At 42.9% G+C, this 23,393-nt stretch overlaps 1 protein-coding gene across 1 annotated transcript in view; it reads left to right on the forward strand.

The window, feature by feature from the left end:
- The first annotated feature begins 3,956 nt into the window (after positions 1-3,956).
- LOC135650381 (uncharacterized) overlaps positions 3,957-23,393 on the forward strand; it is a 43,987-nt gene continuing 24,550 nt past the window's right edge. The window contains exons 1-4 of the mRNA XM_065169639.1: positions 3,957-4,470; positions 10,395-10,592; positions 10,761-11,033; positions 12,731-12,833. Of these exons, the coding sequence (XP_065025711.1) occupies positions 4,162-4,470; positions 10,395-10,592; positions 10,761-11,033; positions 12,731-12,833 (883 nt within the window). The 5' untranslated portion in view covers positions 3,957-4,161. The remainder of the gene's footprint in view (positions 4,471-10,394; positions 10,593-10,760; positions 11,034-12,730; positions 12,834-23,393) is intronic.

Consider the following 23,393-nt stretch of genomic DNA (forward strand, 5'->3'; position numbering starts at 1 on the left):
TGACCCAGGCGGGCTGACCTCGGGCGTTACGCGACCGAGGAGCAGGACTCAGGCGGGCTGACCTCGGGGCGTTACGCGACCGAGGAGCATGACCTAGGTGGGCTGACCGCGCTGGTGAGCCTCGGGCATTACGCGAGCATGAGCCTCGGGCATTACGCGACCGAGGAGCATGACCCAGGCGGGCTGACCTCGGGCGTTACGCGACCGAGGAGCAGGACCCAGGCGGGCTGACCGCGCTGGTGAGCCTCGGGCATTACCCGACCGAGGGGCCGGACCCAGGCGGGCTGACCGCGCTGAGGTAGGCTCGGCGCAGGCAGGCTGCGACCGAGGGGCGAGACCCAAGTGGGTGAGCCGCCCTCAGACTCGGCAGTGAATATGGCCGAGGAGCTCGGCGCAGGCAGGCTAGCCGCGCAAGCGTTTCTCGGGGGGTATGGAGCCGAGGGACACGACGCAGGCGGGCTGGCGGCGCTGGTCTGTCTCGGGAACATGGAGCCAAGGAGCACGACGCAGGCAGTTGGCGGCGCAGGTGTGGTCTCGGGCATTACGCGACCGAGAAGCATGACGCAGGCGGGCAGACCGCGCAGGCGTGGTCACGAGGGCCATGCGACCGAGTAGCACGACGCAGGCGGGCAGGACGCGAGGACGTGGACTCGGGCACCATGCGGTCGAGGTATACGACAGAGGCGGACAGGCCACGTCGAGGTAGATCTCGGCAGCGATTGACTGAGGTGCTTGGCGCAGGCAAGCTGCGACCGAGGGACACCGCTCAGGCGCGCAAGCCGCGCTGAGGTAGGCTCGGCGCAAGCAGGCTGCGACTGAGGGGCGAGACTCTAGTCGGTAAGCCGCCCTTAGATAGACTCGGCAGTGAGTATGGCCGAGGAGCTCGGCGCAGGCAGGCTGGCCGCGCAAGCGTTTCTCGGGGGGTATGGAGCCGAGGGACACGACGCAGGCAGGCTGGCGGCGCTGGTCTGTCTCGGGAACATGGAGCCAAGGAGCACGATGCAGGCGGCTGGCGGCGCAGGTGTGGTCTCGGGCATTACGCGACCGAGGAGCACGACGCAGGCGGGCAGACCGCGCAGGCGTGGTCGCGAGGGCCATGCGATCGAGTAGCACGACGCAGGCGGGCAGGACGCGAGGACGTGGACTCGGGCACCATGCGGCCGAGGTACACGATAGAGGCGGACAGGCCGCGCCGAGGTAGATCTCAGCAGTGATTGGTCGAGGTGCCGAGGCAGCGTGTGGGCTGCGCATGAGGCCGAGGGGCCGAGGCAGCGTGTTGGCTGCACACGGGGCCGAGGGGCCGAGGCAGCGCGCTGCTTGCTGCGCATGAGGCCGAGGTAGTAGCGTGTTGGCTGCGCATGAGGCCGAGTGGCCGAGGCAGCGTGTTGGCTGCGCATGAGGCCGAGTGGCCAAGGCAGCGAGGCTGCTTGCTGGCTGCGCGTGAGGCCGAGTGGCCAAGGCAGCGAGGCTGCTTGCTGGCTGCGCACGAGGCCGAGGAGCCGAGGCAGCGAGGCAGCGAGGCAGCAAGGCAGTAAGGCAGCGTGCTGGCTGCGCATGAGGCCGAGCGGCCGAGGTAGCGTGTTGGCTGCGCATGAGGTCGAGTGGCTGAGGCAGCGTGCTGGCTGCGCATGAGGCCAAGGCAGCGAGGCAGCAAGGCAGCGTGCTACTTGCTGCGCATGGGGTTGAGGAGCCAAGGCAGCGTGTTGGCTGCGCATGAGGCTGAGGCAGCAGCGTGTTGGCTGCGCATGAGGCCGAGTGGCCGAGGCTGCTTGCTGGCTGCGCACGAGGCCGAGGAGCCGAGGCGCCGAGGCAGCAAGGCAGCGTGCTGCTTGCTGCGCGTGAGGCCGAGGTGCCGAGGCGCGCGGGCTGGCTGCGCGCGTGGGGCCGAGGGGCCGAGGTGCGCGAGGCCGAGGAGCCGAGGCAGCAAGGCAGCGTGCTGCTTGCTGTGCGTGAGGCCGAGGTGCCGAGGCGCGCGGGCTGGCTGCGCGCGTGGGGCCGAGCCTCGCGCGTGGGGCCGAGGGGCCGAGGCGCGCGGGCTGGCTGCGCGCGTGGGGCCGAGCCTCGCGCGTGGGGCCGAGGGGCCGAGAACAGTCCCAGAAGTCGCTGCTGCTGGTGCAGGTCGGCTGCAGTGGCGCAACCAAGGAGAATACTAACGTACCATCATTCCGGGCCCTCCTTCTAGCGCCAAAATGTTACGGTCAGTAACTGTTCAGCCGTGACCTCGAGGTCGTCGCGGCTTGGTCTGGGTCCGGAAGGCGGTGGTCAACGGGTGGGGGAGCCCCTCGAGTCTGCTGGATCTCCAGAGACGGTGATCTCCAAAGGCGTCGCACCTGCACAAAGGTCGGGTCGGGGTGCTCGACCCGACCCCTCCGACGATCATGTCAATGAAAGATGTGGAGGGGGTGAAGGAGGAGGGAAAACCTCCGTGTGTTGAGTGTGTTGAGAGTGTCCTCCCCTTTGCTTATGACTCAGGGGTATTTATAGAGGAGATTAGATGTTACCTGACGCAGCTGTCTGCAGGGCAGGACTGTACCTTTGGTGGCGTCTGACATTGCCACTGGGGTTGCGTGGGAGGCTGAGCTGCTGCAGGGTATGGTGAGCCTCAGGCAGGGTGTTGACGTGATGCTGTCATGGTGTGTCACGTCGCCACTTTTATCCCTATCATAAGGGTGTTGACGTGACATGGCGTTGACATCGGGAATGATTGACCGATTGACTTTATATTTTCTACTACTTATCAATCCTAATCCTAATAATGGTAAAGTTTTTCAAACATTATTATATAAGTTGAATGAATCTTAGATACGTTGGTTTGGTTGATCTGATGTTACAATCAATGATCAAAGATGATGATTAAATTGTAACATATTTGTTGGTTGAACTGACCCATTCAAGACTTAAAATTTTATTCTAGCTTATAAGTTTGAGATCGAATAACATAATTTTTGTTACTAAAGAATATAACGAATAGTAGATTACCTCTTTTGCTTTGCTTTTGAATTAAGTTTTTTTTTTTTCCAAACATAAGATATGTATGACAAGAGAGATTACCGGGAATCCAACCTCCCTTGTGCACTAACAATAATCTATTTACAGATTCCTTTTACACACCACCGGAAAAACATTGCACCATTCAAAATACGTCATTATCTTCACCTTATCCAAAGCCAATGGTTGACCCACCATTTCCTCTCCAATTAATTATGTTACGTTGTTTAAAATTCTGATGTTTCATGATGACATCTTTTTTGATGCACCATATATCCTTAAATGAATAATTCTAACCATGCTGTCAAACCCATCATGTTCTTATATTGTAATTGTTTTATTCGTTGACCCCAAAAAAAAAATGTTTTTTTCGTTAAGATGGAGACAAGTGTGGGTGACATTCCACGCCCACCAACTCTTGAATAAAAATATAGCAAATGTCTCCCGATAATTTCTTAGTGGACGTACAAAGTAGCATCCCGATGTGGACCAAAATTGGAAGTGTTTTCCCAATTCAAAATTTTGTGATTTGGATCATCGTTTCGGATCCTATTAGTGGGATTGTATTTTTTATGTGAATTCTATTGAGGAGTTTAGAAACTTGGATCACCGATTCATCAAATTCGAATTCTTATCTTAGGTGGATCCGATTCGACTCATCTACCAGTTTTTCCGATTCATCTACCAGCCAAAACACATACAAGAAGACGAGAGGAAAGAAAAATTCACCGACTCTGTTTCCATCCGTCGACACACCCTCGGTGCAGCTTTGGGTCCCGGAAGCCGCAGGGCGTTGGCTAGGTTAAATTCTTCTATAAAGCGACGCGGCGCAATGGGCCCCACGCAGCAATTGCGTATCGTGTCGGTGCAAACGCGTACAGGCGCCACCTTACCGATAACGATGCATCTAATCGACTTAAATACCCTCATGGGTAGTTCGAAGATTTACTAAATTTGAAGGCGAAGGACGAAGTTGGATGAGGGTCGTTTAGGAATACCAATATGTTGGTTGTGACTAGGACGGGCTTCCCTCTAACCCAGACTGCCCTTCTAAGATTCCGAGAAATCTCGAGAGCGCCTCTAATGGCGAATGAGGGATCTATCTGGTCTTCATAGATGGAGAGTTTTAGGGTTTAGTGTGCGGATTGGAGGTGTCTATCGGGAGAATCGGCGATGGCGACGGCGACGGTCGCGACGGCGGCGGGGATGGCGGTGGTGCTGTACTTCCTGCTTAGCCGGAGGATTGCTGCAGCGAGGACGGACGGGGAGGAGGATCATGGCGGTGGAGGGAGTGTGCACAAGGTGGAGAGAGTGGCGGCCGGGAGGAGGAGGATCGCGCGTAGGCCGGCTCAGCCGCCGGCGACGTGGCGGGAGGCTGTGGCGACGCTGGTTGAGACTCTTCGTTTCACGTACTCGGAGACGCTGGGGAAGTGGCCGATCGGGGATTTGGCCTTCGGGATTAAATATCTGATGAGGCGGCAGGTAAGTGCATTTGGATCGCTGTGGACTATCTGTTCGCTCTCTCTTCTAACATCTCTATTCGTATGCAAGCGTTGATTATTCTTTTTATACGATATTTAGAAAAGTGATAAGATCGCTTCGAGGGATCGGCCTCCTTTCGTCACTTTGAGGGGATAGGCCTCCGTGAATGATACTTCATTACTTGAGAGAGAAAAACTAGCAAAAGGCATTTCACCCATATACAAAGTTTTAATCCTTAGTCCACTAGGACTAGGAGTCCTAAAAAATAGCAAATCCTAAATGAGAATCCTAGCCGACCTCTACTAAGACTAGGAAACTCTAAAGAGACATGTATTTACATCAAGTTTAGGACCCAAAAATTCAAGGGATCCTAACATTTCTCCTCTCTTCAAATCAGCTTTGTCCTCAAGGCTGAGCAGCAACAAACTATAAAAATTTATCTTTCAGCGCTTTATAGGACTCCCAAGTGGCATCTTCAATTGGTAAGTTGGTCCACTGCACTAGTACTTCAGTTATAGGATATCAGCGACGCATCACAATCCGTCGATCAAGTATGGTTTGCGGTAGAATTTAAACCTCACTAGTGGAAGAAATGTCTGACAAATGGTGTTGCACCACCTCATCCTCACCTGGCTTCTTTTTAAGGCAGGAAACGTGAAAAACTGGATGTATCTTAGAGCTTGAAGGCAAGTAAAAGCGATAGGCAACTGGACCAATGCGTTCCAACACTTTATAGAAGTCTGCTTGTAGGGATGAAGACAAAGAAAAACCCAATCACCCACTGCAAATTCTCGTTCACTTCGGTATTTATCATCTTGCTGCTTCATTCTTGCTTGTGAGGCTATGAGGTTATCCTTTAAAAGCTGAATAATTTTGTCCCTGTCAAGTAATTCCTTGTCCACTTGATCAACTTTAGAAGAGCCGAGCATGTATTTTGTAATTGTGGGAGGGGTTCGATTATAAACTGCTTCAAAAGGAGTCATTTAAGTAGAAGAATGATAAGAGGTATTATACCATCATTCTACCCAAGGAAGCCATTTGGTCTACTCCTTCAGTTTATCACTGGTAAAACATTTGAAATAGTTTGGTTTGCACATCTGTTTGCGGGTGATAAGTAGTACTCATATTCAGTTGGGTACCCTGCAAACGAAAAAGCTCTGTCCAAAAGGCGTTAATAAAAACTTTATCGCGGTCACTAACATTGGAATGTGAAACTCCATGCAATTTTACTATGTTCTCAATAAAAGTGCTGGTAACACTTGCGGCTGTATAAGGGTGTCGTATAGCATAGAAATGAGTGTATTTCGTAAGCCGATCCATAACTACAAAGATGGTAGTTTTCCCTTGTGATGATGGAAGTTCGTCAATGAAGTCCATGGATATGTCAGTCCGAGCATAATCAGGAATAGGGAGGGGGTGAAGCAAACCTAGGGTAGCAACTGTCTCACTTTTATGACATTGGCAAATATCACATTCGGCAACAAATTTCTTCATTATTTTTTTCATACCCTTCCAATAGAAAAGTTGACGAACACGTTTGTATGTACGAAGAAATCCAGAATGACCTGCAATTGATGATGAATGAAACTCCTTCAAAATTATATCTTGGCAAGAAGAATGTGGAGCTAAAACAATTCGACCTTATAGCGTAAGTCCACGGAATCCCAATTGTAATTAGGAATAGAAATCGGATCTTCTTCTAGCCTTTTAATAATATCCTGGATCTCGGGATCATCTAACCATTCCTTCCTGATAATTCCCAAGGTCTCAAAAGTAGGAATAGAAATAGCCACTAGGTCAGCTTGTTTTGGAAGGCGGGAAAGTGCATCTGCAACTAAATTCTCACTCCCCTTCGTATAATAATCACATAGTCAAATCCAAATAGCTTGGTGACCCATTTTTGTTGCTCCAAAGAAGAAACCTTTTGCTCTAAGGAAATATTTCAAGGTTTTGTGATCAGTATGCATTTGAAACCATCGGCTAATTAAGTAGGGTCTCCACTTAGTGATTGCATGAACAATGACTAACATTTCCTTGTCATAAACGAATAAATTCAAATGAGAGGGGGAAAGTGCGTTACTAGTATAAGCAATGGGACGGCCTTCCTGCATTAATTCAGTTGCAACACCTACTTTAGAAGCATTAGACTCAATCACAAATAACTTGTTAAAATCGAGTAGAGCAAGTACTGGTGTAGTAGTCATTGCAGTCTTCAGAGAGTTAAAAGCTTGAGTTGCCCCTTTTATCCATCTAAATGTATCCTTCTTCAGAAGTAATGTCAAGAGAGCGTTGATTTTGCCATACTTTTTCACAAACTTTTGGTAATAATCCTGAGCCCCAAGAATCCCCTTAGAGCTTTAATTTATCTTGGAATCAGCCAATCTTTCATTGCTTAGATTTTAGAAGGGTCAACTGCAATGCCCTTTCGAGAGATAACATGGTCGAGATACTCAACCTTAGATTGCATAAAGCTGCACTTTGATTTCTTGACAAAAAGACAATGCTCACGAAGAATAGTAAAAATAGCCCGTAAATGTAATAAATGACTTTCTAAGGATGTGCTATATATCAGAATATCATCAAAGAAAACTAGAACAAACTTGTGGAGGGGAGCTCGAAATATATCATTCATTAAACTCTGAAAAGTAGAGGGCGCGTTGGTTAACCCAAAAGGCATTACTAGAAATTCATAGTGACCATTATGTATTCTGAAGACGGTTTTCTGAATGTTGCCTTCATGTACTCGAATTTGGTGATAGCCAAATCGTAAGTCCAGTTTAGTAAAAACTTGTACTTCTCCCAATTCATCCAGCAGCTCATCTACCATCAGAATAGGATATTTGTCTTTCACTGTCATGTTGTTAGGTGCTCGGTAATCCACACACATTCGTCACAAGCCATCTTTCTTCTTTACTAATAGGACCGGAGAGGAGTATGGACTAACACTAGCTCTTATGACTCTTACTTCAAGCATTTCTTTAACAATTTTCTCTATTCCGGTTTTTTGGAGGTGTGGATATCGGTAGGGCCGAACGTTAGTTGGTGCCCTCCTAGGTAGTATTGGAATTCGGTAATCATGAGGTCGAAGAGGTGGAAGTCCCTGTGGCTTTGCGGATACATCTGTAAATTCTCGGAGCAATAATTGAATATCTTCGTTTTGTTCGTGTACTGTAGCTTCCTCTTCAATGCTTTGTAGCTATACCAAAAATCCATGGTGTGTCTTTTGAAGAACCCTCTCCATTCGGTGGCTGGTAATAGTTTTGACCTTACTACCATGCCTTCCCTTTAGGATTACCTGCTTTCCATTGATAAAGAACTTCATGATTAGTTTAGAAAAGTTTTAAGAGACATCACCTAGGGTTGATAACCATCAATTCCGAGCACAACTTCGTAATCTTCCAATGGTACTAAGAAAAAATCCACAAGCAATTCTTGGCCCTGCATAACCAATTTTATCTTGGAACACTTGCTTTCACAAGTTAGAATCCGTTCATCAACGACATTTACTTCGAATTTATCACAACATTCAATGTGATAGGACAATCGTGTAGCAACCTTGTTATCCATAAAATTGTTAGTGCTACCGGTATCAATTAAAACAGTAATAGGTTGATGTTTCAAAGTTCCTTCAACTTTTATAGTTTGTGGATTAGAGTAGCCAGCTAGTGCATGAACATTATGTGTGATTGGTTCAATATCCTCATCACTATCCGTACCTTTATGATCGGAGTCTATAGCCTCAGCTTCAGGTTCCTCCTCGATTGGTTCAATCATCAAAAGCTTCCCTTGTTTGCATCAGTGCTCCCTACTCTACTTTTCATCACAATGCTAGCACAAATCCTTCGCGGATCTTTCCTTAAGTTCCTTCTCGGGTTAGTCTTCGGGTGTTAGGGTTTTGGGCCGGAACAGTTATGACATTCGGCTTACTGATCACCTATTTATTGATACTTCGGTTTCGGCGATTCTCCATATTGATTTTTTCCTCATGCGATCGTGCAGAAGAAATCGCAGCGGTCATGGTGTGAGGTTGGGGAGCCTTAACTTTACACCGGATATCTGGATTAAGTCCTTCAATGAATGTACCCACCAATTGCCGTTCGGGCCAGTATTTAGCTTGATTTGATAGTCGTTCAAATCGGCTTTGATACTCTAGTACCGTAGAAGTCTGACGAATTTTTGCGAGTTGCCCATCTACATTCTCATATTCGGAGGATCCAAAGCGAACAAGAAGTCCTTTCTTGAATTGCTCCTATGAGGGAACTCCATGATATGTTTCATACCATTGGATAGCGTCTCCATTTAATTAGATTGAAGCTATTTCCACTTTGGAGTCTTCTGGAGTTTTATGAAAGCGAAAATTTTTTTCTGTCCTAGAAATCCAATTGGTCGGATCTTTATCTTCCCATTATGGAAATTCTATCTTCATGCGTGGATAGCTTTTATCATGCTCTTGGTACCCTTTTCCTATATCTCCAGATCGGTTCGATTGTTTACTTGCAGGAGTCAAACTTTCATCTTGTTGAAATTCTCAAATAAACTCTTTCTGAAGTCATTAAGAGTCTCTTGCAGCCGGTTCTCAATTCTGACTTCCAAAGCTTCCAATTGGGCTTTCATTGAGTTGTCGGTAGCCATTGCGTACGATTATAGGATCTGTAATCCCTAACTCTTATTTTTGATTTCGAGTCAAGGGCATGAGCACTGCCCTATTTGGTGTGGCTGTTGGTAGCATGGCGTTGGCCTTAAGGTAGCGTCTTGCTTGTGGCAGCGTCGAAGAGGCATGGTAGTGTTGGAGAGGACCGGTTTATGGCAGCGTCGATGACGACACACCGCAAGGAAACACCAAGGGCACACCACGAGCGAGTGCCAAGGAAATCGCCAAGGGGCATGGCTAGAGGGTGCTAAGGGCAGCGTGGGGGATCGCTGCGAAAACGCCGAGGAACACCACTGGGAAGCACTAAGGGCAGCATGAGGGATCGCTGTGAAAACACCGAGGAACACCATTGGAAAGTGTCGAGGGCAATGTGAGGGATCGCTGTGAACACTCCAAGGAACGCTGCTCTGATATCAGATGATAAGACCCTAGGGTTTTATCGTAGAGAAAAAAGAGAAAAGTGATAAGATCGCTTCAAGGGGATCGGCCTCCTTTGATCACTTCAAGGGGATTGGCCTCCTTGTTAGCTAAAGGCTAAATGATACTTCATTACTTGAGAGAGAAAAACTAGCCAAAGGCATTACACCCATATATATTGAGTTCTAATCCTTAGTCCACTAGGACAAGGAGTCCTAAAAAAGAGCAATTCCTAAATAAGAACCCTAGCTGACTCCTACTAAGACTAGGAAACTCTAAAGAGACATGTATTTACATCAAGTTTAGGACCCAAAAATTCAAGGGATCCTAACATTTGCATACAATTACTTTTAGTTTTTTATGATGTTTATTTACATGCTTTATCTTTGCAGAAGTTACCTTTCATCTTTTGGAAGGCCAAAACTGTTTTAGGTGACTGCCCTCAGTTTTGATTCTTATCTATAGAAAAAGGATGTTTATATTTGTAGAAGTTTTGTTGCAGTGGAGTACCAATCAAGGAGATTGCTCGATTAAATTAATTTTGTTATTATTGCTATGTTTACCAACAATTGTGTTCTAGTCGACCATCATTTTTGATGAAACTGAGCAAAATGGTCCATGGAGAATTAAAAAAGAATATACCCGAGGCTCCCACCAATGTTTACCCAGTATATGAAGAATAAACAGTCGATGAAGAATGTGAAATCAAATTTTTTTTATTAAAAAAATCAACCGTATGAAATCACAATTAATGGATGTCATCAAATTTTTGGTTGATTTAGTTTTTATGGAATATTACATATAGTTTTGTTTGTTTTTTTATCAATGATCAGTTCAATGTTGCATGCAATTTCAGGGTAATCTGCATGTCGCAAGTGTGTATGCTGGTAGTGATTGTGTAGAACTCAAGGGGCCTGAGGTACTGGCTGAATTGATTCGTTTATTAAGATTGCTGAACCTCTGCTATCTTTTCTCAAAGAGACCATTTCCAATTTTTCTGGAGTCTGCTGGCTATTCACCAGAAGATGTACTTCTTCAAGAGCCTAAGGCAGGGGTAAGGATTAGCATATATCATTAGTCACTGCACCTACAACTATCCTTTCTTTGTTCTGTGAAGATGGTGGGAAGATATTATTGATAAAATTATATGGATTTCAGAACATCTGTAAAATTGCCTAATTGGAATTTATGGAATGTTCTCTTGGTTGCTTCCTTTATGTAGCTTTTGAAACCAGCTTTCACAATCTTAGATGACAAGGAAACCAAATGCTTTCTTCTGCTGATACGAGGAACCCATAGCATTAAAGACACTTTGACAGCTGCAACTGGTGCAGTGGTCCCTTTTCACCACTCCGTTTTAGATGAAGGTGGTGTGAAAAAATTAGTCCTAGGATATGCTCATTGTGGGATGGTTGCTGCTGCTCGTTGGATTGCAAAATGTACTACCCCATGCCTTCTGAAAGCAGTCAATCAGCATCCAGATTTCAAGATCAAGGTATAATCTTTTATGACCCCTACTTTGCATCCTAGGCACTAATGCATATGACAAGTTTATATGCTTCTCTTATTATGTTCAAGAGACAACACAGAAAAATTTGAGTTCATTGGTTTTTGCCAGATAGATTATTTGGAATGTTCACATCTCATCAACCTTCGACTTATTTTCACTTTTTGATGATACATTTTCCTGATTTACTCAAAATAGCTTATCAACTTTTTGATGATGCATTCAGTAGTTAAAATTGATGTATAGTCAATTTTAACTACTTATTGCATGAACAACATTGTTGACATTCACATTGTCACAACTCAACTTGATGGGACAGTAATCCCTGTTAGCTTCATTGATCCTGGACCACTAACCCAACTTGATGGGATAATTGACTTATTAACCCATTAGACCTTTATAAATCAATTCTAATCTTTGTCAATTTCCAATGTAGGACTAAAATCGGGTGTTATAATGGTGGCTCTTTGCTATGACATGTCCTTTGGCCTCATCCTAAGATTCTTTCCTACTAAAGCCTCTTACCATTGGGGCACCAATTGTTACGACTTGATCTGATGGGATAACTAACCCATTAATTTCGCTGAACCTAAACCACTAGTCTAAAATACTTAAGCTTAGGTTAATAATAATATATCCAATAAGTCAATTTTAGTATTTGTCCACTTTTGATATGAGACTAAACTAGGGTGTTACATACATGTTGTGAATTTTATGCTACAAGGCATGGACAGTGAACTACATGAGATAGATACATTTAATATGGAAATTCTTGTAAAAATAGGACATGGACATTAAAATTTATTAATACACTTTTTCACAGATTTTATAAGTTTCTATGTCATTGTACAATTTCAACAATCTGTGATCACTATAATGTTAACTTGGAGCCATAACAATCACCCAAATACACTTATTTCAAGAACAAAGGTATATGGAAAATACACAGATCATTCATATTGATAGTGAGTCAAAGAATCAAAGGTATAAAATATATTAGAAGCCCTTATGTGGATGATGTACCCTTGTCCTACTAGTATTTCTTATATCAACAAATTCATTACGATGTTTAAATAATACTTGTACATGATTTATAATTCAGTATAGCCGTAACAATCACCCAAACAGGTTTATGACATCTATCTAGATGATCCATGTCCATAGTAAGTCAAAGCTTCCAAACTTTATAATTTGTCTAGGTGCCTTATTTGGATGATAAACATTTGTCCTACTAGTAGTTGTACATCAACTAATTCATTACTGTAAATAATTTTATGTGATCTCCAGTCCAAGATAATTTTTGTCATTGACATAAATGTGTTAAAATGAGATGACTTGTTCATCATGTCTTGCCATTTTGCAAGTCTCATCAGCATTTTTGTATGTGTATATATTTTTATAAGTAGATCTTACATGTGTTGAACATATTCCACAACTACCACCAACATGAACATGACAGGAAACTTCATATTGTGTATTTCAGAGATTTTCTTGTGTCATTAAGTATATGTATTATTCTAATTAGCAAATGGAGCCTTTTGACCTAGAAAACTTTGTCAATAATTGAAAATAATTGTCTTGTGTATCACCTGTTAGGTGCTATTCTATCACATTTGTAGCTTCATATAATTCTCTGCCCTGTGAGTAATGGGTATGTAGCATAATATTTACTTCTTTATTATTAGATTGTTGGGCACTCATTGGGAGGTGGCACTGCTGCACTGTTAACATATATTCTTCGGGAGCGGAAAGAATTCTTTTCAAGCACTTGTGTGGCATTTGCTCCGGGTGTGTATATTCTATCTTTAGTTTGCATATTGTTTGTTATGCAACACATATAAATGCATAAAGCATGTACCTACATATCTCATCCATTGCATATGATCATAAATTCTATTGAAGATGTAACTTATAATAATTAATTTCACTAAGTCCCATTTTACCTTGTTCCATATATCTGTTTTGTCATCATATCTTCATATTCCCCAGCAATGTAACCCACTAGTTCAGAATCTGACATCTGATTTATCGACCCACTATGGCATGTGAAGAAAATGATGATAGTGATACCAATATCTTCATCACCAATTGATTAGATTTCCAGCAAGTCCAATGGAAACCTTTGAAATACTTGTCACATGGAGAACCTAATAATTTCCAATATCTTTTACAATCGGTTAAAACATCTTTTAGGTAGTAAGAAAAACTGCCTTAACAATTTCCAATAAATGGCAGATTTGGTTTGTGGTTTTCTCTCACTCGTCTATTGATTTATTTTTCGTGAATATTTCTCCAAATTGCAAAATGTCATTTCCCTTATTGTTACAGGACTTTACATAGGTGCTCCTTGTTTCATGGTCTTAAGTTGCTGACTTCAATGTACATATTTCTACCATAACTATCTGAAATGTGGAATGCTTTTGTTTGTGATATGAGGGCAGTGATAGTGTATACCACTTAACCTTATCATGTGGGTTCTTTAGTAGCTATGCATTTAACTAGGTTATAAACCATGGTAAATGGACTGATGATGTTCTTTCAGTTAGTGATCTCTCATTTTCCTTGTATGATTGGAATTTGGAAGTGTTTTTACATAATTGGTCGTCACTTTTAGATTTGACTTGAAGCTGGAATAACAAAAACCCTATAGGAACTCCAGTTTTGAAATGTGATTTCTTACTTTTTTCTGTGGTTTAACAAGCATAAATGAAATCCTACAAGTATCCAATATTTTTTACTTTCTGAATCAAAAAATGTATTAATATAGTTCAAAGATGGTGAAAAAGAAGTCATGATTTTTTTTTTTTTACTTGATGACCACATAACCCACTAGAATATTTTAACATACTTCTTGGAAAAGCTAGCTCTATGCAGTATGCACCATCATGTGTCAGATTTGTGCATAAATTTGAATCAAAGTAGCAAGAGACTTCCTAGAAAGTTGATACGTGACATAACCAACATAACTTTCTCACAAATATATTTGTTACTTCGTCATGCACATCAGTGTTATATGGTTTCAATATATTTTCTGAAATATGTTTCGTTAGCAATTTTCTACAAACATTCTTCCTATATATTGGTAACACTCTTATTGGATCTATAACTACCCACTACATAGTTTAGAATATCATCTGTCTTAGTTGGTATGGGACTGTTTTTTACCGCTCCAACCGAAATGTGGATCAGATGATTTCGTTGGGTTTGATCCTCAACTTGGTAAGTTCACCTTATGGATTTTATCAAGTGGTAAGCAAAACAATATCAAAATATTCTACGTTATAAGCTTATTGTCCAATATCATTATCTTTTTTTTTTTTTTCAATTTTTATACCTGTCACAAATCTCTTTTAACCTTCTTATTTTCTTTTCTCTTTCTCTCTTTCTCCCCTCCTTCATGGACTTCTCTCTGTTTTATCGCAGCTGCCCCCTCCCTACCACTCTGCCTCCATTTTCACTTCTTGTCAGTAGACCTCCTCCCTCTCCACCTCTTCTCCTACTTTTCCTCTTTCTCCTCTTCCTCTTCCACATCCACCTCATTGTCCTACTCTCCTCTCTTTTAGCACACAATCTCTCACTCCTACCTACAATCAGTATCTGACTCATTGAGTGTCAATGTGCTGATCATTTTGGTACCTTGCTGATCCAGCCATTGACTGGTATTGGGACTGGACCAAAATTTTAAATCTTTATCTATTATAAACATGCAACTGGTATACATAGATAGAAATAATTGGTAATATCCTCTATCTTACGGAAGTTTGTTGTTAGTTACTTTTTCCATTGAAATTAAACAGTATGTGTAATACCATATAAAATGTGTCTGTTATCATGTACATCCTCTATAGGTGTATATATGAAGAAAAATAACTAGTACGTCTGATTTCAAAGAGATTAGTGGTATCAGAAGAGACTGAGGAAGACAAAATCATTGTAAGGAACAATAATCCAATGGTTCTTAGTTTGGAGAGTGTTAATTTTCTCAACAGAACCAAGTGGTGGAAAAAGGTCATATTTCTGACCCCAAATAGCTGGGGTCTCACAGCTTCTTTGTTATTGTTGAATACTTAGATTTCAGAACTTACCAAAAGGTATCGTCTTCCATTTTAGAAGCGTGTATACTATTTGGATTTATTGATGGGTAATAACAAAACAGGTTTTTTGACAAAATGAGAAACTAAATACAAATAAAAATTAAGGCATGCTATTCTCGAATCCATTTCAAGAAAAGTTCTAAAATATTTTCATTGCAAACTTAAAAAAAAAAACAATGAGTTCATAGTTAATTTTTGTCATCATTCAGGTTCAGTTAAATACAATAGCTAATTCACATGCTAAGGTCAAACATTTTATTTTGTCTTCTGTGATCAAGGTAAGTGATTCAATGCTTACCACATGACTTTAAAGCAAATTTACTTAGAAAGGTCAAACATTTTATTTTGTCCTCAATGATCAAAATAAGTGATTTGATGCTTACCGCATCCCTTCAAACTAACCTTCCCCTACAAACCAAAAGTAAGGCTAGTGAACCAATTAACTCTTTCCTACATACTCCTACCTAAATATTAAAGCTGTTAAGTCTTAATATATCTATATTTATCATTTTATTGTTTGAGTAAAATGTGATGATTTACTAATAGTTGTGCTTTTTTAATATCTGAAGAAGCTAGTATAGTGAACCAATTAACTGTACTCCAACAGACTCCTATCCAATTATTAAATCTATTAAGACTCGATCTCTTCTGTTGCATTATTATATATATCCTTAATAACATCAATATAATTAGTGAATACATTTTTTTTTTAAAACCACTATTATAAATCTCTAGGAACTCTATTATAGGCTTTCTCAAAATCAATAAAAATTATATGTAAATCTTTTTTTCTCTATTCTTTTTCATTAATTGTTTTATTAGATAAATAACTTCTATTGTTGATCTATTGTCTCTGTACATTAATTTACTTGCAGAAGATACAATAATTAAATTACCTTAGATTACTTTTATATAATCACAAAGGGACATTTTTTTAAATTATTGATGTGGTGTTATTGATATAATATTTAAATTAGGGAAGCAAATTTTTGAGTGCAATATGGTACAAGTCTTTTACCTATAAGTTATTAAAGCTTGTTAATTAAAAAAAAAAGCAATAGACATTGTCTTGCTTTGTGATTTTGAGAGTAGAGGATCACCACCTTGCTTTATTGGGTATCATCTCCTTGATGAAACTAAGTAGGTGATAGACCTAGCCTTGACCTTAGTTTCGAAACAGATAGTCCGGTTCTGAATTGGAACCATCGGCGGTTCTAGTTTGAATCACCAACTTTTTTTAAATTTTAATTAAAAATAATTTAAAACATGAAAAAAATTTATAATTTTATTTTTACAATTTGAAAATAAATGTATAATGTGTAATGACAAAAAAGATATAAAAAAAGTAAAATTATAAAATTTCAATAGCTTTCGATGTTGAATGTTTCAATTATCCCATTAAACCGAATAAGCAGTCGTTCTCTTCACGGATGATCTCTTAGTTCCATTTCTCTGTCTTTGTCTAGTTGTTAATGCATGTTTGAGTTTCATCTGATTCGGGGATCATACTCGAATGGGTTTCATCCAAGATGCACTCCCCCACACTAAAGGCTTGTACTATTGACATTAGAGCTATTGGTATTTGCTTTGCAATCATCACTAAAATAAGAAAGGTTGTTATATATCACATCGACCATTCAAGAATCGAAAATTTATACTGTAGTGCTGACACCAAACTTAAAAGAAGTCAAATAAATTTCGAGCTCGGATTTCGAGCTTGATAATCTCCTTGGTTTTATTGTTTTTATAATAATAATGTCTCTCCCTTAAATATTTAACTAATCCTTTTAAATTGATCCATAGATGAAAAAGTTTTGGAGGTGGTTCGTTTACTATAGTTTGTATTATAATAATGATTAGTTTTTTATTTCTCTAATTTTATCATCGATACCAACTTCTATTCCTAAACTTTCATTTTAAATAGTTAAATAATCACTTAAACCATCTATTCTAGTTTGACAATAAAAAACACAAGCAACAAGATAAGTTCATGGAATATCAAGAAAATAATTTGTCCATTTTGATTTTGTTGTCGTGATAGTCATATTTAAATCATGATTATTTTAATATGCTTTCAAAGCACCAACAATATATAACATCCTACTCCTAGTTCCACCTATACCCTATATGCATGACTAAAGTAGGATGTCATATTTTAATTTTTCATTATTACTATCAATAGGAATGTGACGGAAAGTTGGCAATCTAAAAATTAAAATATGTTAACTTACTAAACAAAATTGATAGGGTTTTCCCTGGTACACAATGTTTTTGACACTTGTACATAATTATAACATCTAACTAAAAGAAAATCCAAACATAACATATCTAAAATTTATACACATAAAATGCTTATAGGTCATTGTCCATATCTACGCTAGCATGGGCTTGCACATGCTCACATCCCTTCCCAATCATTTAGGTGGAGTACTAGTATCCTTACTTGCAAAATAGGGTGTATAGTGAGTAATCACTTAGTTATAAGCCTTTGTAGTTTTATTTAGGTGAGCATGCATCATGTCATGTATACCATATTTTAAAATCATCGTCATAAGACAATTACCATTAAACACCTCATCCTATGATTTCTTTCGCAAGCATAGCCCTACAACATAGTATATGCAAAATAAAGATGTAAAATTCTGCGTCAAAATAATTCAGGACTCTTATATACACATGTATGAAACATAACAAATTCATGAAGATCTACGCCCCATATTATAATATACATAGACTCCCACATCCCACATCATTGTAATATATACGTGCACTCCCACATCGTACGTCATAACATATATGTGCACTCTCACATTGCACTGTCATAGACTTCGGCAATTCCAGCTAAGTCACGAACTTAGTTGAAATTGCCTAAGTCGTGAAGCACCCTTGTGCCAACTCCTCGGACTTAGCTGGGATTACCTAATGTTAGGATCAAGAGCGGCACTAAGAGGGGGGGTGAATTAGTGCAGCGGAAAACTTTCCGATTTCGAAAGACTTTGTTTCGATTAAAATCGATTCCGACGAAAATGGTTTTGATTCAATCTGTTTCAGAGAGAATTTGAACTTGAAAGCTTTTCGTAAAAGTGTAAGAGAAGATTAAGGAGATTTGCAGTAATGTAAATTGCACAAATGAAAAGCGTCGGTTTCGTAAAATCTTCGTACGATTAAAATCGATCTCGGAAGGTGTTTACTTGAAATCGTATGTGAGACATAGGCGTAGTAAAAGCATAGTAAGGAGGAGAGGCAATTTGCTATAAAAGTAAATTGCTCAAAGTAAATGCAAACTGAGTTTTAGAGTGGTTCGGTCAATGTAACCTACATCCACTTTCGGATTCCTCCTCCGACGAGGTCACCGGCGTCCACTAAAGGCCTTCCTTCAATAGGTGAAGACCAAACACCTTTTACAGCGCTTTCTTCTTTTTACGGGTTTAGGAGAGAACCCTTATAAGTCTCACACCTCTCTTGAATGATCTTAAAACTTAGAAAGGGAGGAGAACTCTAGCACTTGTTTACAACACTTTTACACCCCAATAACTCAAGATTATCTCAATACTTTTCGTGTCCTTTCATGCAGAAAAGGGTGGGGTTTTTATAGGCCCCAATGACTTCAAAAATGGAGCCAAAAAGTGTCTCATCCCGGATTTCCGGGGTACTGGTGGTGCCACCGCCATTACTGGGCGGTACTACCTCCTGCAGTCTGACACTGGGTGGTACCACCGCCCAGTCTAGGCGGTATCACCGCCTGACAAAGCTAGGAGACCGAGCTTTAGCGGTACCATCGCTTGACAGGGGCGGTACCATCGCTGGCAGCAATAACTGTCGGCAGTACCACCGCCCAAACCACTTGGGAGACTGAGTCTTCTGGGCGGTGCCATCGTCGGCCTTGGCGGTACCACCGCCGGCCATGTTTTTAGGGGCTGATTGGGCTATTCAATTCGACCCAAATCAGCCTTGTTAAGGGCCCAGTTGGCCCCTAATTAAATTAGTAGGATTACCTCTCAATCCTAACTTAATTTATGCTCTAACTACGATAATTAAAACATGATCACAACACTTCTTGTTCCGGTGCGTCAATTGCTCTTCCGGTGAGATTCCGACGTACTTCCGGCGAACATCCAACGAACTCTCAGCAATGCTCCGGCGAACTCCCAGCAAGCTCCTGGACTTTACGACGATCTTCTTGGCAAGTTCCGACGAGCTTCTTTGGCAAGCTCCTGGACTTCTCGGTTGGTTCCGCAAGAACTTCCGACGAAATGTCACGGACAAACTTCTAAACAGGATGTTTGATGTAATGCTTATGTATGTCCGTGTCTTTTGGTATGTTCATGCTCTGCACAGCATGTAGAGGGACGGCCGAAGGCTTAATAGTCTCATTTTAGTTAGGTTGGTGGCCGCTTTAGGCTTGTAAATAAAGGTTGTGTCATGTGGACACGTGCGAGAGATTTTCAATCTGTAATTGACCATTTTACCCTTTGTTGTGCAACTATTCAGAGCTTGTAAAGTCTGTTTGTAATTTGCATTGTCTATAAAGTGTTTTTCAGAGATGTTTGCTTGTGGATCCTGAGTGAGGTGTTTTCTCTATCTCGTTCTCTCTTTTGTGGGTCCTAAGGGACCATGGGAGGCTTCGGGGAGGCTGACCTTTGTGGACGGACACGCAAGGGTGTCGCACGACTTAGGCAAAACCAACTAAGTCCGTGACAGATGGTATCAGAGCAGGACAAGCACTCATAGAAACACTTAGCATGCAAACGTGGGGGATCTAGCGGGGCTGCGTTGAGGGCAGTCAGCACACGCGCGATCGTTTGGGGGAAAATGGGAATGGAGATGTAGGGAAAAAGAGTCGCTCGGAGGAGCGGGCATCTGAGATTGACATTCAGAGGAATGACCAACACTTCGCGCAAGAGGCACCACGAGAACAGACAAGCTTGGAAGAATGCGGAGCGCACAAAGGTTGGGATGGCTGAGTTTGAGCTATGGCTCAACGTTGACAACCATACTTGATGGTGCTCAAGGCAAGCGAGGCGCTTGGTAAAGGATAAGACCATCCAAGGTGGAATGAGTTGCTCAGCGACCGAAAGAGTTGTGCAAAGCTCACAGAGGTGAGGGGAATTACTAACTCAAAGAATTCAGTACTCATGCATGGGCTTATATGCGGACGATGGAATGTTCGCGGCCATCCCAAGGCGATCGAAACTCGGCGCCATGGAGCATTGAAACTTTCTCTTCGGCATGTGAAGGATATGTCCGTAGGAGGCTGAAGTGTGCAACGAGTTCAGCATGTTGCTAGGCCTTGAGTGGTGCAGCGGGGGCTGTATTGACGTGGAGTTGCAATCTAGCAAGTGTGTTTGCAGGAGGCAGAACAATGCACAGTTTGTTCAGCAGATCGGAGTAGTCCAAGGGGATGGTGGTCTCCGAAACGAAGAGAGATGTTACTCCAACGGGACAGTTATCCAGGAGGGATAAGTCTCGGCTCTCCAGAGGGAGAATCATGTGGGATGGACCTCACATGTTGAGGATGAATACCTCAACAAACAACAACTCCACGAAGCTCAATGGACTGAGCAAGTGGCGAGGAGTCGTCGCATGATCTCGCTTGAGAGAATGCATTGGTGGATGCATTACGAGATCAAGTGGGGGAGCAACCCAAAGCAACACAAATGAAGGCACACTTGGAGTCGATATGGAGATCGGACTCAAGGGAGGGCTGACTCGTGGAATGGTGGGCGCGAGGGCCACCATCAACTCAATGTAAAACGAGGAGCGGAGCAACTTGGGTATAACTTGGCGAAGTACCCAAGCCGCATGAAGGGAGCTAGTATAGAAGATGGAACATGGAGCGGAGGCATAGTGCTTTCCTTGGACAGAGGTCAAGGACATGAACTCTTGCAGAGGCAAGAGTAGGATCATGTTGTTCCATGGGTCATTCATTCTGACGGAGCGGACTCATCTTGCATGGTGCCAAAGACGAAGGGAGCTTCTGGGCACATGCACCTTATCTCGGAGGAGCATTTGATGGAGGAATTAAGGCGACTCAATTTGCGTAGGCGAAGTTGGGTTCAGAAGGCCTTAGCACGGGGTAAGAGGACGCAGAGGCGGGTGCTCTTGAAGAATATGCCACAGTGTTGCCATTCAAGTTGCTATGAAGGAAGCGTTGCGCAGCGAACATTGTGCTGGTAGGGTTAGAGGCCCAGGATCCAGACAATGGTGCACTAATTGTAGCGAAGTCGGGGGACTTCGGGAGCTACTAGGCGACGGACTGTCCTAGAGCGGTGCTTCATCTAGGTGTGACCCAAGAGTGGGTGGAAGAAGGTCGATTGCCAAAGGAGCGAACAAAATCGAAGGTGGAAGAGACCCTGCGATGTATTGGCAGAGGCCACACATGAAGGGTTCACAATTCGAGTTCATCACACAAGGATCAGAATGCAATAGAGATGTCACCAAGAGGCGACATGGTGCAGCGGATCGTGGTGGAACAGTTCGTGGCAATGCGATACACACAACCTAGTCCCGTGAGGGACTAGATCATACGGAGGTATGATTGGGGGCTACTGGAAGCTCCACTTCGGTGAACAACACGACGGCAAGAAGGGCTATGGATTTAAGGAGTGAAGGCCATGGTACCGCAGAGGCGGGTCTTCCGTGCGTGCATCGAATTTTGCATCGGATGAAAACCTTGGTCATCAGCATATGGGGGCTAGGTTCCACCAAGGGAAAAGTTTGAATGCAAGTACCAGTGAGTCCCATGGGAGGGACTTGATCATGCAGTGGTATGATCGAAGCAGCTGGAGAGTTGGATTGCTCCAGAGCCCATATTCGTTTAAGGGTGCCCGACAAGTCAGAGGACAAGGTCGAGTAAGCGAACGTTGCTACCAAGGAAGCTAAGGAGAACAGAATCGGTGCAAACCCTACAACGTGATGGTAGAGGCCATGCATGGGAGTTGCAGTCTGTCTTTCCATCGACCAAAGGGAGCTGCTTGGAGAACACAGAGGTGTTGAAGCAGGGGGTCGAAAGGGGCGAGGAAGCGACGACGAGTCCAGAGGGACTTAGCTACCCAAAATCAAGCATCAGTTAGAATGGAGGTGGACTCGGAGGAGTGCCACAGAGGCGTATCTACTGATTGTGAAGTAAAGGGATGCAGATGCGAGACGACGGATGGTAGTGCCATGGGCATGGCAGCGCCATGGTACCGCAGAGGCGGGACTTCCGTGAAAGTCATTGATCCCTTGCTCTCATGGAGGGAGAGCGCTTGGTCGTGAAAGGGGTCGAGGAGGTGGAGCATGCAGAGGCAAACTCCAAGTATCGTGACAAGGCTGAAGGGCAGAGGCCAAGGAACTTCGTAAGACTGGTGTCAACGAGTTTCTCATCAAGATAGCCGAAAGTGAAGGACTTCGGGTCATGCAAGAGTGCACGACCAAGGAACGAAGCAGGCAGTACGCGGTGTTGTACCTTCGCTACTCAGGGGAGTAGGCGGTAGGGTTGATGGAGAAGACGGTACAATCCCAGAGGCGACCAAATCTATTAGAGAATTATTCCAAGTTGGGTGAAAACTTCCTGGCATTGAGAAGGTGAATCACAGTAACTAACTCAACGCAAGGAGTGCAAACACTTCAAGTGCTTCAAAAGTGTGAGCAAAGAGCAGGCGAAGGCTAGTAACCAGCTCGATGCATGGAGTACAACCTCGAGGAGGCGGGCGAAGTCAAGTAACCTTTGCCTTCTCAACTCTTAAGAGAATGGGCGAAACCCAGTACCCCAATTCTCTTATCTATCCAGCAGAGGAGCTCTGCATATATTCAAAGACCCTTCGAAGATAATGGAAGACAATAGTTGTCAAATCCTCACCAACGGTGATCAGTGTTACTGAGAGTAGATTGTCCGCTTCATTTCCCAACAAAATGCCAATCGAAAGCGGAAGTGATGCGAACCTACTTGGATGTGACAACTAAGTGAAAGAAGAGTCAATGAGCAAATTTTGTGGAGGAAAGACCCAATACTTTAGAAGTTTGCGAGACGATGCTCGTTAAAGCTCCAACAAGCATCCACCCAGTTCAAGTAGCACGAGGCATTTGAGAGACTGGCGTAGTAAGGATGGTCTTTTCCTTCATTTGGAGGATCCGCAGGAACCAATAGGGATTAACACAACTCAGCTAACCCCACACTAGAGTCAGAGTCATTGGCGAGTTGAAGCAGCATGGCGGATCAAAGGTTCGAGTACTCAAAAACAGCAGCAGAGAGCAGTTGGGAGCCAAGAGGCGC

Source organism: Musa acuminata, chromosome BXJ3-10, assembly GCF_036884655.1.
Source record: "Musa acuminata AAA Group cultivar baxijiao chromosome BXJ3-10, Cavendish_Baxijiao_AAA, whole genome shotgun sequence".
In the NCBI taxonomy this organism is placed as follows: domain Eukaryota; kingdom Viridiplantae; phylum Streptophyta; class Magnoliopsida; order Zingiberales; family Musaceae; genus Musa; species Musa acuminata.